At 42.9% G+C, this 15,043-nt stretch overlaps 1 protein-coding gene across 1 annotated transcript; it reads left to right on the forward strand.

Moving 5' to 3' along the window:
• The first annotated feature begins 2,381 nt into the window (after positions 1-2,381).
• Positions 2,382-8,560, forward strand: SPDYE4 (speedy/RINGO cell cycle regulator family member E4). Its single transcript, XM_036748047.1, has 6 exons — positions 2,382-2,713; positions 4,305-4,493; positions 4,824-4,882; positions 5,469-5,554; positions 6,734-6,902; positions 7,057-8,560. Exons 1-6 carry the CDS (start codon positions 2,605-2,607, stop codon positions 7,114-7,116), a joined length of 672 nt encoding a protein of 223 aa, XP_036603942.1. The 5' UTR covers positions 2,382-2,604; the 3' UTR covers positions 7,117-8,560.
• Positions 8,561-15,043: the final 6,483 nt, after the last annotated feature.

A 15,043-nucleotide genomic window follows, 5' to 3' on the forward strand; every position in this document is an offset into this window, starting at 1 on the left:
AACCACTGCTCCTTGACTTATTGTATAAATTTGACTTCTCCACCGCAAACTCTTGGTCATTCTGATTTGGGTTGAACCCTGAATGGCCGCCGGCTAATAAATTCTCCATTTAAAACTTACACTCTGTGGTGTGTCTCACTCACTCTTGGTGTAACACTTGAGTCTGGGAAACTAACCTGCACGTGACTGCAATAATCCAGGTATGAAATGATGAGGTACTATACCAGGGTGTACCAAAGGCAGAGTCAGAGGAGAGAAGAGGAGAAGAAAAGGAGCTGGAGCGTAGAATCCTGAGCTTCCTCTCTCTATCACCAGAATAAAGGCAGTCCTAAACATGTGTCCTTGTGAGTTCACTTTGGATAAGAAAGGAATATAGGTGTTCAAAGAAGAACCCTGTCTGCTCACCGACCTTATATTCCTATAGGAGCTAGGTCTTAAAAGAAAATAAAGATGTCAGTAATTAAAGACATGGAGATAGTTTTGGGGGTGGCCTTTAAAATTACAGGTATGAAAGGACAGTGTGAGAATGGGGATTAGCAAATCATCTAGTTTGGCTGGAACAAAGTGTATGATAGAGGAGGGAGAAGACAGAACGGGTATTAGGAAATGAACTCAGAAAGTAGATTATTCATAGCTTTAATCACTAAGCTAAGAAGTTTGTATTTTATTTTATAGGCAGTGGGTGGTAGGTGGAATGGGGTGGAGTTTGGGGTGGGTACTGACTTTGAACATAAAAATACTATGCTTAGACTAGTGCACTGGAAAGAGCTATCTGGTGCTATTATGAAGGAAGGGGAAAGTTGGGGGGCAGTGAGATTAGTTAGTAACTTATCATTGTAGCCCAGGTGAAAGCTGGTGAGACATATGATTAGGTCTATTGGGAAAGTGAGTGGAGATAGGAGATATATCATGGGGGCAGAAATGATAGGCTTTGACAATTAATCAGAACATGAGAGTAAAGGAGAAGAAAGAATTGATAGTGTCTTAAATTACAATCATTGGTGACTGAGAGGATTGTGATGCAATTAGCAGAAGTGGGGACACTGGGAGGAGAAGAAGGTATAAGGGAGAAGATGATAAATGAGATAAAATTTGAACCTACCAAGACCGAAGTGATGGTGGGCTATCCAGATAGGGACATCCAGCAAATAGCAGAAGATGTGGGATTAGGGTTCAGATTTGGGGGCTGGATACATAGATTTGAGAGCCATTTGTATAGAGATATAACTGAAGTCATGGGGATAGGACCATCAGAGGTGAGAGTGGAGAAAGAGGTCTGAAGACGGGCTATTGGGAGATACACCTGTTGGGTGAAGAGAACGAGGGAGCAATGAAGGATCATATGGTTTTAGAGTTAGAAAAGGCCTTTGGGATCATCCCATCTCAAGTCTCTCATTGTACAGTAAGGAAGAAAGGAAGGAAACAAGCAGTTATAGAGAGTGTTCTAAGTCCTTTACAAATATCATCTCACTTGATCCTCACGACGACCCTGGAGGTAGATACTACTATTATCCCCATTTTCCAGCTGAGGAAGCTCAGGCAGACAGAAGTTAAGAGACTTACCCAGGGTCACACAGCTATGGAAAGTGTCTGAACTCAGGTCTTCCTGAGTCCATGCCCAGCACTCTATTCCTATCACTACCTGTCTTACAGACAGTGAACCAAAGTCCCCCAAAGGGACTTGCCCAAATGATAGGATTAGGATTTGATCCTAGGTCTTCTGACTCCAGAATTCAGGACTCTTCCCACTGTATCTACCCACCTCACAGAATTGTTTGAGTATATCACTTTTATAAACCTTAAGGCACTACAGAGACTAGAGGTGATATTATTATAGACAGTCTAAACTCTGAAACTTAGGATTATAGGATCACAAATCTAGAGCTGGAAGATGGAAGAAGCCATCTAGTCTAAACTCCTCATTTGTACAGATGAGGAGGCCGAGGCCCAGGGACGTTAAGGATGACCAAGGTCACATAGGGAAAGCACCAGAGTTGGAAACTGACTCCTTTCACTGCAGAATTCAAGCTCTTTTCTTAGCACCTTCCTCATTATTATTATTATTGTTATCTTACTAGTCTCCCTTCTGACAAAGACTTATCAGGCGCGTAGGAGGAGGATCAGGTGAAAGTAATGTCATGTAAACCACTTATTGATATGAAGGGCTTAACAGTTTGGGGGGAAGGTAAATACATGAAGCTAATGCAGGGATAAAATGAGAAGTTGATGCTTCTGTTTCCCCACCCCCCACCCCCCACCCCCCAGAGAGAATTCTGCAGTGTGGTGGTTCTATGCATTTTCCTTCAAACTGGCCTGGTTGCCAGGGCCGAATGGCTGATATCCCCAGGATTCTGTAGCTGGTACTTGGAACCCTGGGGCTCAGTGAGCACTGAGACTCAGGGCTGTGCAGTCGCATCTCCTTTGAGCTCGGTTACTCTCATTCTCAGAAAGCTTGGCTCTCTCTTTTTCTCACAGCGGAAAACACTGATCCAGAGACAAATACATTCCCTTTTGGAAGCAGGGCGGAGGTTGTGGAGAGGGTTAAGGGGAGGGAAGTAGAGCTGAGGGGTGGGTGGGTGGGGGCAAGACTTGTCTGGGGAGACCATGGCCAGGTGTTTCCCTTTCTCTTCATCTGTGGGCCAGAGCATCCCTACTGTCTCCCCAAAGCCATCTCCAGCATTGAAGATCAAAGAAGAAGTCCCAGGTCCTTCAGGTGAGGAGGTGGGTGGGAAGACCAAAGAAGAGATTACAGGAAGATTGTGGATATGGGTCACTGGCAGAGAGAGGGTATGGGATAGAATGTAGTTAAGATGAAGCGAAGATCAAAAAGGGAAAAGAGCAGCCAACAGGGAGTTAAGAGACTTGGGTTCTAAACTGAGATCTGTATTAGAGATGTGTGATTAGAACTAAGTCCTACACAGCCTTCTGTCATGGGGTAAGTCACTTTTCCTCTCTGATTCTCTTTCCTCCCCCATAAACAAGTGGGCATGACAAAATGATTTCTACCCTTCAGTTTTTAAATCCTATAGAGAAGCACAGGGGCTAGAAGTGGGGGTGAAGTATCATTGGAAGGAGAACCAGGAGAAGTTTCCTCAGAAACCCACAGAGGAAAGAGGAAGTAATAATGAGGAAGAGGGGAGAGAGAGAGAAAGAGGGAGAGAGAGAAGAAACAGAAAGGATGAGAGAAAGGTCTTAGGGCAAGACTGGAGGTAGGAAAAGGTAGAGGTAAGACTGTGAGGGAGTAGAAGTGGCTACAGGATGGGGGGGTGGGTGGAAATGGAAGGATGAGGAGGTTATGAAGGAGTAGAGGAAAAGTTGAGGGAGGATGAAAGAGGCTACAGAAGAGGAGATAGGAAGGGTTAGAGAGAAGGATAGGAAAGAATAGAAAGAATCAGCACAGGAAATGGGACAAGATAGAGGAAAAGGTGGAAGAGGGGTACATTGAACCACAAGACAGAAGGTGGAAAGGATGAAGGGGAATGGTGGGAGTAGGTAGATGGAACCACAAGATAGCAAGTGGAGGGATCAGAGGGAGTGGTGGATGAAGGTGAATGGAGCCCCAGGACAAAAGGAGTGAGTTGGAGAGAAGGGGCCATTGAACAGGAGGTGGGAGGGGTCAAAGGAAGGGTGCAAGTTAATGAAGAGGGTAGCTAGAAGGCTTGAAGGAAAGGATTAGAGGGAATAATAGGACCCCTTAAGGCAGCATATTGGGGAGGGTGAAGGGAAGGTTTGGAGGGAATGAAAGGGCTGGAGGAGGACACTGATTAGCTGGAGTTCTTCTAGAAGACAGGGACCAAGATGATGGAGAGGCTGGAGATCATGCCATATGAAGAACAGTTGAAGAAACTGGGAGTGTTTAGCCTGGAGCAGAGAAGATTTAGGGGAGATATGCTATCTGACTTCAAGTATCTAAAGGGCTCTTATGGGAAAGAGGGATTAGATTTTGTTTTTTCTGCCTGGCCCCAGAAGGCCAAACTAGGAGCAGTGGGGAGATGTTGCAGAGAGGTATATTTTAGTGCAATGTAAGGGACATCTTCCTTAAGAATTAAAATCTATAAATGGAATATACTGCCTCAGGAAGTGGTGAGTCCTCTGTCATGAGAGGTCATCAAGCAGAGGCATACTTGTGAGTATAGTATAAAACTGATTCCTCTGCAGATATGGGTTGGATTTCAAACATCCTTGCATTTCTTAGATTTGATGATTCTGGGAAGTAGAGGATGAGTGAAGGTAGTTAAAGTGGGCCAAGAGAAGGTAACCAAAGGAAGACAGTTTGCTAATGGCTTCTGGTTTCTCTCTTCCAGCCACCTGGATACCAACTAGTTTACCTCCCAGGGCTCAAGGGCAAAAGAGGAAACATTCAGACAGGACACTTACAGGAACCCAGGACAGGTGGGCTGTGAAGGGCATGTTTGGTCTCAAAATGCAGCTGAAGAGACGTAGGATGTCCACAGTGAGGCCTGAGGATCACAAGGCCTTCAATAGGCTGCTAGGTAGGAATGGAGGGAGCTCCTCCCTCCTCCCTAACACTTTAAACCACCTTCCCTCCCAATTGTCTTTCTTAACAATGAAAACTATCCAATAATGGAACAGGAAATCTCAAGAGATTGGTTATTAGAAGCCCTTGACTGGAGGTGTTCAAGGAGAGGCTGATATCCTCACAGGGGCTCCAGATGTGCTATCTTCTCCCTATTTGGTTCCAGTCTTGGGTCTTTCAATGGTCCCTTTTCCAAGAAGGGAATAGAACAGGGGGCACAGCTTCTTCTCTTGGCTCCACTCTCCATCTCCAACCTAATAGAACGTCCCTCTGTCTCCCTCCATAGAGGATCCTGTCGTCCAGAGCTTCCTGGCCTGGGACAAAACACTTCGGGTGTCAGACAAAGTAAGACTCTCACCCATGGCTTGGCCTGGGTTATCCATGTACAACATCCTTTTTAGAAACTCTGATCCTCCCCATCTCCAAACTGCCCTCTGCCCTGCCAATAACCCTCTACCCCCATTACAGATGCAATGGAGGTCCTGATTTCCTGGCTCCCATCCAAGAAGGAATGCTGGTCCGAGTTCTGTATTCTTTTCTACCTCTGAGAATTAGAGCCTGGAGACCCCAAATTGCCATTGCCTAACATGAGCTCCCTGCTTTAGCCTCTTCTTTTCTCCATTTCTGTACCTCCTGTCCTTTTATCGCATACTTCCTCTGCTCCAGGTCTTGTTTTTTCTAAGATCTAAAGTACATCTACAATTCAGATACACACTGCCCTTATGTCCCACAGTCTGTTTTTTTTTTTTCTCCCTGTTTTGGTAACCCATTCTTCCCAACCTACTGTCTTGCTTTGCCCCCAGGCAGGATCCAAATCTCCCCTATCCAGACTCTGCCCAACTCTATCTCCTCCCTAGTATATCCTCTCTGTAACTGTCCACCCCCTTCCCTTCCTGACAGTGACCGCCCCCCCTCTCTTTCTGTTCATCAGTATCTCCTAGCAATGATCATAGCCTACTTTGCCCGGGCGGGCCGTCCTCCCTGGCAATACCAGCGCCTCCACTTCTTCCTGGCTCTGTGAGTGGTTTATTATTTCCCTTATCCAATGGCCTCCCTCTCTTACCAGAACAACTATCCTCCATCTGCTAATGCTTTATGGTATTTGGGGCAAAGCACTTGAACCCTCTGAGCCTTAACTCGTCTTATTGGTCAGTCAATAAGCATTTATTAAGTGTTTACTATGCACCAGGCACTGTATTAAGTGCTAGAGATAAAATGAAAGACAAAATGGCTAAATCTGCAGGCCTGAGTTCTGTCCCAGCATTGCCATGGACTTGCTCTGTAAGCCTGAATAAATCTTTTCTCTTTTCTGGGCCTCAATGTCTTCCTTTGTCAAATGAGGGGTGGGGCAGGATTGAACTAGATAATTTCTAAGGATCCTTCTAGCTCTGGCATTCAGTAACTCCCCTGCTGTCAGAACTCAGAATGACTTTCTCAGGGCAAAATTTTTCTCTCATTAGCTTTGCCAAACTGATCAAACCAGTCAAGGAGGATGGGAAGTGGGGGGCCACAGCTGTATAGTTCTCATCAAAGCAGGAGAGAAATGCTAATGTTAGAGTCCTGCAGGATTGTGACCAAGATGGTGAAGGGACCAGGAGACCATGGCTTATTGAAGATTGGTTAATGACTCTGGGACTGTTTATCCTAGAGAAAGGAAGACTTGGGGACATGATCACTGCCTTCAAGGTGACTTCTAATGACATTTCCAGATGTAAAATACCATGATTCCATTTAAAAGGCAATCATGTAGAAAAGAGATTAAGATTTTTTTTTTGGCTTGGTGCTAGGGGACAGAATTAAAAGCAATAGGGGGAAGTTAAAAAAAAGGCAAATTTCATCTCCATTTAAAAAAAATTCTGTTAACAGTCAATGAATTGTCTTGGGCAGTGGTGAGTTCTGTGTCATTGGATACCTTTAAAGGGAAGTTGGCTGACAACTTACTAGAGATATTGTAAAAGGGACTCAACTTGGATTGACCACCCTAGGGTGGCCTTCCCTATTCTGACATCCTAGGATTCTGTGGGTCTGGGTGGGTGTGCAGAGGGTGTGGTAGATTTGCTCCATTGGTGGAGCTCTCAGTGATTTCACAGGAAGTAGGGGGAAGTAGATTATAGTCTGGTAAAGATCTAAGATGACCCCACTAAATGGAAATCTGGGATTAAGGCTAAACCACTTTCCCCTTTTGGCCTTCCACAGCTACCTGGCCAATGACATGGAGGAAGATCGCCAAGGGCCAAAGCATGGCATATTTACCTTCCTTTTTGGCCAGGACCGCACTCAGCGTGTCAAGTTCCAGTGGCTTCGGGCACAGCTCTTCAGGGCCATTGGTTGGAAGGCATGGGTTACCCGAGAGGAGTGTGAGGAGGTAGGATATATTGGGGAGGAGAGGTGAGGTCAGGAGTACTAGTTATGAGGAATCTGTGGCTGGTCTTTGGGACTATGAGGGGTATAGACCTCAGGATTGCAAGGGCTCACTTTATCTGCATAGTCACATCTTATTTTGTTTTATTCCTTTACAGATTCAGGCATATCAGCCTGATCATTGGGTGTGGAAGCGTGACCGGGCCCTCCTTCAATAGAACTCCATAATAAGGAGCCTGTGAGTAGTAGCTGGAGGCAGGAACAGCAGAGGAGGGTCCTCATCAGAGCAGAGCAGAGCAGAGATGAGATGAGATGAGAAGATGGTCCATTCAGGAGTGTGAAGAAGGAGCTGTCACTCCTTCTACTTACTGCTTAAGAGGTCCTAACCTCACCGACTTTATAGCAAAACCATCAGACAGACCTAGTCAGCCCCAGACTGACCTAGTAAGCCTAGGCAGATCTGACTAGTCACACACAGACAGATACATCTGGAGAAGTCAGATACAACTAGACTAGAGCTATAACTAAGAATTTTTGTGTCCAGGGCAGGGCAGGGTGGTTATGTGTGTGTGCGTGTGTGCGTGTGTGTGTGTTACTTATCTAGGCTGCAGCTGACATAGGGAGGGATTATACCCTGGGACAACGTACTTATCATCCTTTCAGTTTTGGCACTCTGGGGGCAAAGCCCAGGTATTCTGACCTGGTTATAGCTAAAACAGAGTCTCAATCATACCAATCCAATGTAGACCAACTGGCCCAGTGAGATACAAAGTCGTAGGTAATATAATAGAAAGACACAGACAGATCAGGTTATACAGACATACATGCGGATGCATAGAAAGATATAGTCAAGCCCAGTTATTCAGATCCAAGCAGATGTAGTCAGTAGACCCAGCCAGATAGATCCAATTACAAACTGACAAGCAGACATTGTCCTACCCAGGAAGCTAGGTAGTCAAAGACAGTGGAATAGATCAGAGAGAGAAACACAAGTAGATGTAGTGATACAGTGACATCCAGCTGGAGAGGTACACTTAAAGCACGCAGGAGCTACAGAAGAGGTGAGTTATGGGTTATGTATAAGGTTTAATGGAGCATACTTCAATAATTTAAGAATCTGATTTAGATCAGTGTGGAACAGACCCCACCCTGATGCAGACTGCAGCTTCACTGTGCCTTGGTAGGTGGTTCCATCACCCAGTAGACAGGATTCTGGTGTCAGCCTTTCTATATTTCCCCCAGCTTGTCCTGGAAGGCACCCACACACAGTCTGGGCCCTTCCACTCCGACCTTGCCAGAACTTGAATTTCCTTTGCAGTCTTTTTGCCAACTCCCTATTGCCTCCATGTTATACTGAGGCATTGGAGGAGGATTGTGGTTAGGCCTAAATCTCTTTATGATCATAAGTGTATACATCAGAGCCTACATGCTTTTTGGAGGAGACCTGATGTAGGTGGTCAGGGATGCCAAAATTGATAGCCCTTGGGAAGATAAAGGCCAAACTATTTTAATGAAGGAGAAGGGGAGGAAAGGAGGGAGCTGGGGAATGGGAAGGGAAGGGAAGGGGTAGTGAAGGGGAATCGAAAGGAAAAGGGAGAATCAAGAGGACGTTGATGGAGAAAGAAGGACAGAGAAAAGAAAGAGCAGAAAAATGAAGAGACCAAAGAAGAGAGAGAAGAAAAATAAAACAGGACAAAAGGAGGGACCAAAGTTTCATACTGCCTGTAGGTATGATCCCATACCCCTTCCCAACTATGGTGAGTTGCTTGCTTTTGTTTTTGTTGGGGATAGGGTGGTGGGGGAACCTATACATACACTTACTGTTACAGAAAACTTTAGTTGGTAGAGGTTTATTACCAAATGCTAAAGGTTGGGAAACATTGGCTAGCTAGTTTAGGGGCAGTTAGGGTTAAAAGTTAGGGAAAGGGATGGTTATAGTGTTAGGGATTGTGACTTCCCCTTAAAGTCATGTTTCAGAATCCACACTATGGTTGAAAGTTACGTTTAAGGGAGTTATTCAGAATTAGACTCTGGTGGTAGATTCTAACAGATGATATATGTTTGGGGTTTGAGGTAGGGATTTAGGATTAGGGTAAATTAAGGTTTAGGCTAAGAATTATTGTTAAATTTTAAGAGATTATGGTTGAGTTAAGATTTTGGTTACATATAGAATAATGGTTTGGGTATAGGTTAGAATTGGGGGGAAAGGGATTTTTATAGGTGGGCATAATAGATTAGGTTTAGGATTCAATGTCAATTCACAAGTTAGTGCAATGATTATAATTTGGGCAGAAGGATATGGTTAAAAAATGGCAGTTTTTCAATCTTTTACATTCCTAGTATCTTGTCCTCACTATTCTCACTATTAGAAACAGGTGGGACCTCCTTCTCAGATACTTGTCTAGTCAGACTACTTGGTTCCAGTTTTCATCGGCAGCCAACCTTGACTCATCCTTGATCACCTCACAAATATGGATCCTGACCACCCCACTCTGTGAGTCCTTTCAGCCACAAAAACCAGCCAGATCCCCCTTCAGGAGTTGCCAACCCCTCAGACTTCTGCTGACCCAGGTGCTGACTCAGAGGGAAATAGGCACAAGAGTAGGGTTTGGTTGACTACCTTCTACACACTTCAGCTAAGAGTTCTGCGAGGTACCAGGCTCACTGGATCTATATTGAGAATACTCTGCAATAGTTCAATGGAGAGTCTGGTAAGGAGATAGAGTCCCCAGCATTGGATTTATGTGCATGTGTACATACATACAATACATACATATATGCATACATGCATACGATAAAATGTATGCGCATGTATGCACACATGTGTATACATCTATATGCACAGTCTTACACACACATGCACATATTGTGCATGTGCAGTCCTGCTACTTTCACCTAAGGGAAACAGCTATCCCTGCACATATTGATACCTCTATGAAGCATTGGCGGTTGTTTACAATTGATGACTACATCTTGGAATGTTGTGACAGAGAGAACACAGGGTTACAGTCTGCCAATAGCTGCAAGATGTTGTAAGACACTTACAGTTGGACCAGTCTCTAAAGTCTGAACTTTTCTGTGACCTCCATTGAGTTTGGGCAAATTACTGGTAGGAGAATGACAGAAATTTTGGAAGCAAAAAATGCAGGTAAAAATATTTTGCTGACTAAATCTTGATTGACTAAAATAAAAAGAGAGAAGAAGGAAAGAGAGAGATGTAGGAAATAGAATTGAGAAAGTAAGGATAAGGGAGGGAAAGGAGACCAAAAAAGGAGGAAAAAGGGAAGATTCAAAGAAAGAACAAAATAAGGAAATAAAAAGAATGAGAAAAGAGGAAGGGGAGAGGATGAAGAGGGTACAACAAAGGCATAGAGAGGAAAGAAAGAGGGGACCAGAGAAGAGAAAACAGAAGAGCAAAAGATAATAGGATTATAGATTAAGAGGTGGAAGGTACTTTAGGGACTATCTAAATTTAATCCCTTAATTTTATAGATAAAATATCTGAGGCCCAAAGAAGACAAGTGGCTTGTCCAAGGTCATAAAAGTAGTAAATAGCAGATTCACACATTGGTCCTTGGCTCCAAATCTGGCACCTTTTCTGGAGGAGACAGAGGGAAAGAGCAAGAGTGGAGGAACACAGCGTGGAGAGATGGGCACAAAGAGACTGGCAAAGAAGAAGTAAGAGTTCTGTCCCTTTTCATCTCAGCTTTTTCCCTTTCTCAGCTTCCTTTCCTTACCATCTTCTCTCAAAACTGGAGGAAATAAGCAGACACAACTTCAGAGCTGCTTATGGGAAGGGGCAAAAGAAATCCCTCCTGTCCCCTTGAAAAAGCCAACCTTTTTTCTTCTTTCCTTTCCCATCCTTCTGCCTTTTCTTTTCTCATTCTTGTCCTCTTCCCTTTTGCTCTGTCTTTACCAATTTTTTTAAACCTTCTCTTCCATGACCTTCCCAGTGTGTTATTTCCTCATTATCTAACACTCTTTATATCTCTTATTTCTCCTCTCCATTCTTTCATCCTTGTTCTCAGCCCTGTCACTCCTTTTTCCCCCTTCCATTCTCATGCCCTTTTATTCTCATGTCCTTCTTGTCTTTCTCTTGAGTTCTCCTTTATTTTCTTGTTTTCTCTCTTCTTTTATTTTCTTCTAAACTCCTTTTTTCTTTCCTAGTATCTCCCCTTCCTCTTGCTATATCTTAATTTATAGAGTCAATATTTTTCAAAGGGCCACCATCACCTTAGCTTTGCCAGCATTTATATGAAATTCTACCATTTTTGTTAGCCCCATATCTCCCCATCAAACAAAACATATACAGATCTTAACATCATGTAAAATTTAGCGCTCTTGAGATGGATCACATAATGAAAAAAAAAATTGGAAATACCAACTTAAAGAGTTAAAGTATATGGTTCAAAGTTCATTCAGTATTAAGACTTTAGAGTTCAAGGACAGGATTTTCTCATAAGACAGGGGCTAAAAGTCCTGGTTTAACATTGGGGTTGGGAGTTCCTGTGATGGGTTAGGATGCAGGGTGATTAACAGAGGAAAGAAAAACACGAGTTATAGAATGGCTGATATTCAAGTCATGTTCCAGGTTAGGATTAGAGTTGTGATCAGAAAGCACGCCTCTTTAGGCTCAAGAGTCAAATTTCATATTATGACTAAATTTAGAGGGTAGAGTTTAGAATTCAAGGTTCTAAAGTTATAAAGTAAATAATGATCAATGTCAAAAATAATTGTGTGTGTTTGTGGAGGGGGGAGGCCCTTCTTCCTCAATTTCCCATTCTCATATCTTACTACTCTTTCCTGGATATCTAACCTATACACCCTCCTTCTTCCAAGGCAAGGCAAGGAATGGATTGTCAGAAGGAGGCTAATAATAGAAGTTGGGGTGGGGGAAGAAAAAAGGGACTTTATTAGGAGATACCAAAAGAAGAGTCTTTTTCCAACCCTGGCATTGGACCAAAAAGTTGGAAGGAGTTACCTTGGAAAGATGGTAATGGAAATCATGGAGGGAGGGGCCTCTCTGGAGATGGTCCAGGAGTCAATCTCAATACAAACAAACTGTACAATGTAGATTTTCTAAGACAGTGCCTGATCTCCCAATGCACCTAGGAAAGCTTGAAATGGGGGACAGCATAGAATTGTTGCAGTTTCATGATGTGAGGGTCATTTCAAAAGAATTCAGACTCATACCATCTCCGATCCAAGTAAAGGCATTTGTTAAGAGTGGTGCCTCTCATGGATTGGCAACTTATCAGAGGAAGACAGGCAATTTGATAATGTAATGATGCTAATTTCCAACAGAAATTTTGAATATTTAAAAGGTAGGAGGGGTTTGTCAAGGGACTAGGTAATAGGGGTGGGGACCCCACCTTGGTAGAACTGCACATGCAATTACCCATAATGCATACAGAAAAACCCATTTGGGGGGCATGTATGTATGATAATGATATTATAATAAGCCCACTCTATGTCATAAGTTCACCTAAAGGACAGCTTTTGCTATTTTTATGCAGGTACCTACTTAGGGAAAGTTCCTTCTTTTGTTTTGGGGTCCATATCCCACTCAAACATGCTGGTGGTGCTGTTTTCTGATTGGCTGGCTATGATGTTTATGTGTGAGATGAGATGGATGTAGTTTTGATTGAGTACATGGACACACCTGCCATTTCTGTGAGAAATATAAGGAATGGGGCTGGAGTCAGTGGCTAGCTGGAGGTAGTGGCTAGAATCCTAACACATGGACATGCCTGGTGTTCTAGTGGGGTATGAGTTCATGGACATGGCTACTGTTTTAGTGAGGCAGTGAGGCATATATGGGGAAGTTAGGATACTGAGTCAGGAGGGCAGTGGGTCTGCTCTTCAGTGAGGTCTATGATTGAGTCTGGGGTCTTGTGGTATAGTTAAAGCCAGATTGTGCAGTTAAATTAAGACATGCCTGCTGTTCAGTGAAACACATAAGGAAGTTAGAATACTGGGGCTGGCAGCAGTTTTATTAGGATTCCATCAGAGTCAGGCTAAGAACATGGAGGGGACTTCAGCACAATAAAGAATGAGACACGTCATTTCAGAGTGTGAAGAAGGGCACGAATGGAGAGTTGTCATTTATAGGCAAGAAAAAAATGTGAGTAGGAGATGAGGAAACAATTTGTTCCACTTAGAAGAGTTAAAGCAAGCGGGTCCCAGGAAAAGAAGGGGCTGAGTTTGGTGGATTGGATGAAGCAATTACTGAAATAAAGGTACAGATCTTTGAGAAGGAGAAGCTGATTGAAATATTGAGAGAGGAAGAGAGGGAAAAAGAAAGACAAAAGGAGATAGAATAGAAGAGAAAGAGGAAGGGTAAAGGAGAAAAAGAGAAGATGAAATCAGAAATGGGGATGAAAGATGGAAATAAGGAGACAAGAAGAGACAGAGGGAAAGACAGGATAGGGAAAGGATAGTAGAAAAGAGAAGGGAACTATAAGCAAACTGGGAGAGCAAGGAATAGTTTACCTGTTAGATTTATGGAGAATAGAAGAATTTATGATCAAACAAGAGGCAGAGAACATTATGAAATGCAAAATGGATAATTTTGATTACATTAAATTGAAAAGTTTTTGCACAAAGCCAATGCAAGCATGATTGGGGAGAAGCAGAAAACTGGAAAAGAATTTTTACAGCCAGTGTCTCTGATAAAGGCCTCATTTCTAAAATATATAGAGAACAGAGTCAAATTTATAAGAATACAAGTCATTCCCCAATTGATAAATGGTCAAAGGATAGGAATAGGCAGTTTTCAGATGAAGAAATTAAAGCTATCTATAGTCATATGATAAAATGCTCTAAATCACAATTGATTAGAGAAATGTAAATCAAAACAACTCTGAGGTACCATTATTAGGTTGGCTAACATGACAAAACAGGAAAATGATAAATGCTGGAGAAGATGTGGGAAAATTGGGACACTAATGCAGTGTTGAAGGAGTTGTGAACTGATCCAACCATTCTGGAGAGCAATTTGGAATTATGCCCAAAGGGCTATAAAACTGTGCATACCCTTTGACTCAGCAATCCCAATTCCAGGTTTGTATCCCAAAGAGATCATAAAAATGGGAAAGGGACCCACATGTATAAAAACCTTTATAGCAGCTCTTTTTGTGGTGGTAAAGAAATGGAAATTGAGGGAGTGCCCATCAGTTGAGGAATGGCTGAATGTGTTGTGGTATATGAATATAATGGAATACTATTGTGTTCTAAGAAATGATGAGCAAGCAGACTTCGGAAAAACCTGGAAAGACTCATATGAACTAATGCTGAGTGAAGTGAGCAGAACCAGGAGAACATTGTACACAATAACAGCCACAATGTGTGATGACTGACTTTGATAGACTTACCTCTTATTAGCAATGCAAGGATCCAAGACAACCCCAAAGGACTCATAATGGAAAATGAACTATGGAATCTGAATGCAGATTGAAGCACGTTATTTGCTCTCTCTCTCTCTTTTTGTTTCTTTTGTCGTGGTTTCTCTCATTGGTTCTAATTCTGCTTTACAATATGACTAATGTGAAAATAGATTCAATATGAGTATATGTGGAGCCTATATCAAATTACATGCAGTCTTGGGGTGGGGGGAGGGGAGAGATGGGAAGAAAATTTGGAACTCAAAATCTTATGGAAGTGAATATTGAAAACTAAAAATAAATAATTTTAAAAAAGAAAAGAGAAGAGACATAAGAAAAAAAGGAGAGACCAATACATGCAGAAGAGATACAGAAGGAAGTCTCTAGGGCAAATAGGTAAGCTGTAAGATCTGTAGAATAATTTTAGTGGAGGGAGAGAATCTGTGTAAGGTGGGATAGAAGTATCTCGAAGGTAGGAAGGATGGGAACTCATAGAAGAAGCAAGTAATAAAAACATTGTTTTTGTATACCCTCAAAGGTTATCTTCTTGCTTACTCCAAACTTAGGTCTCACAAGAAGGGATATCGAGAAAGGGAAAGACACCTGAAGAGAGAGCAGCTGACAATATGAGAAAAACTGAAGACAGAAGACTACCTGAAAGCAGATGTCTAGAGGCACACAAGCAAAAAGAACAAATGATGGTGAAGCCCCTAAAGAAAATAGAATGACCGAGTGGATGGCGCCGGAGGCGCACACACCTCGC

Source organism: Trichosurus vulpecula, chromosome 3, assembly GCF_011100635.1.
Source record: "Trichosurus vulpecula isolate mTriVul1 chromosome 3, mTriVul1.pri, whole genome shotgun sequence".
NCBI classification, from domain to species: domain Eukaryota; kingdom Metazoa; phylum Chordata; class Mammalia; order Diprotodontia; family Phalangeridae; genus Trichosurus; species Trichosurus vulpecula.

Coding starts and splice junctions, on each gene's coding strand:
- SPDYE4 (XM_036748047.1), top strand. CDS start 2,605: ATGGCCAGGTGTTTCCCTTTCTCTTCATCTGTGGGCCAGAGCATCCCT. Junction 2,714..4,304: donor AGAAGTCCCAGGTCCTTCAG/GTGAGGAGGTGG, acceptor TCTCTCTTCCAG/CCACCTGGATACCAACTAGT. Junction 5,555..6,733: donor CTCCACTTCTTCCTGGCTCT/GTGAGTGGTTTA, acceptor GGCCTTCCACAG/CTACCTGGCCAATGACATGG.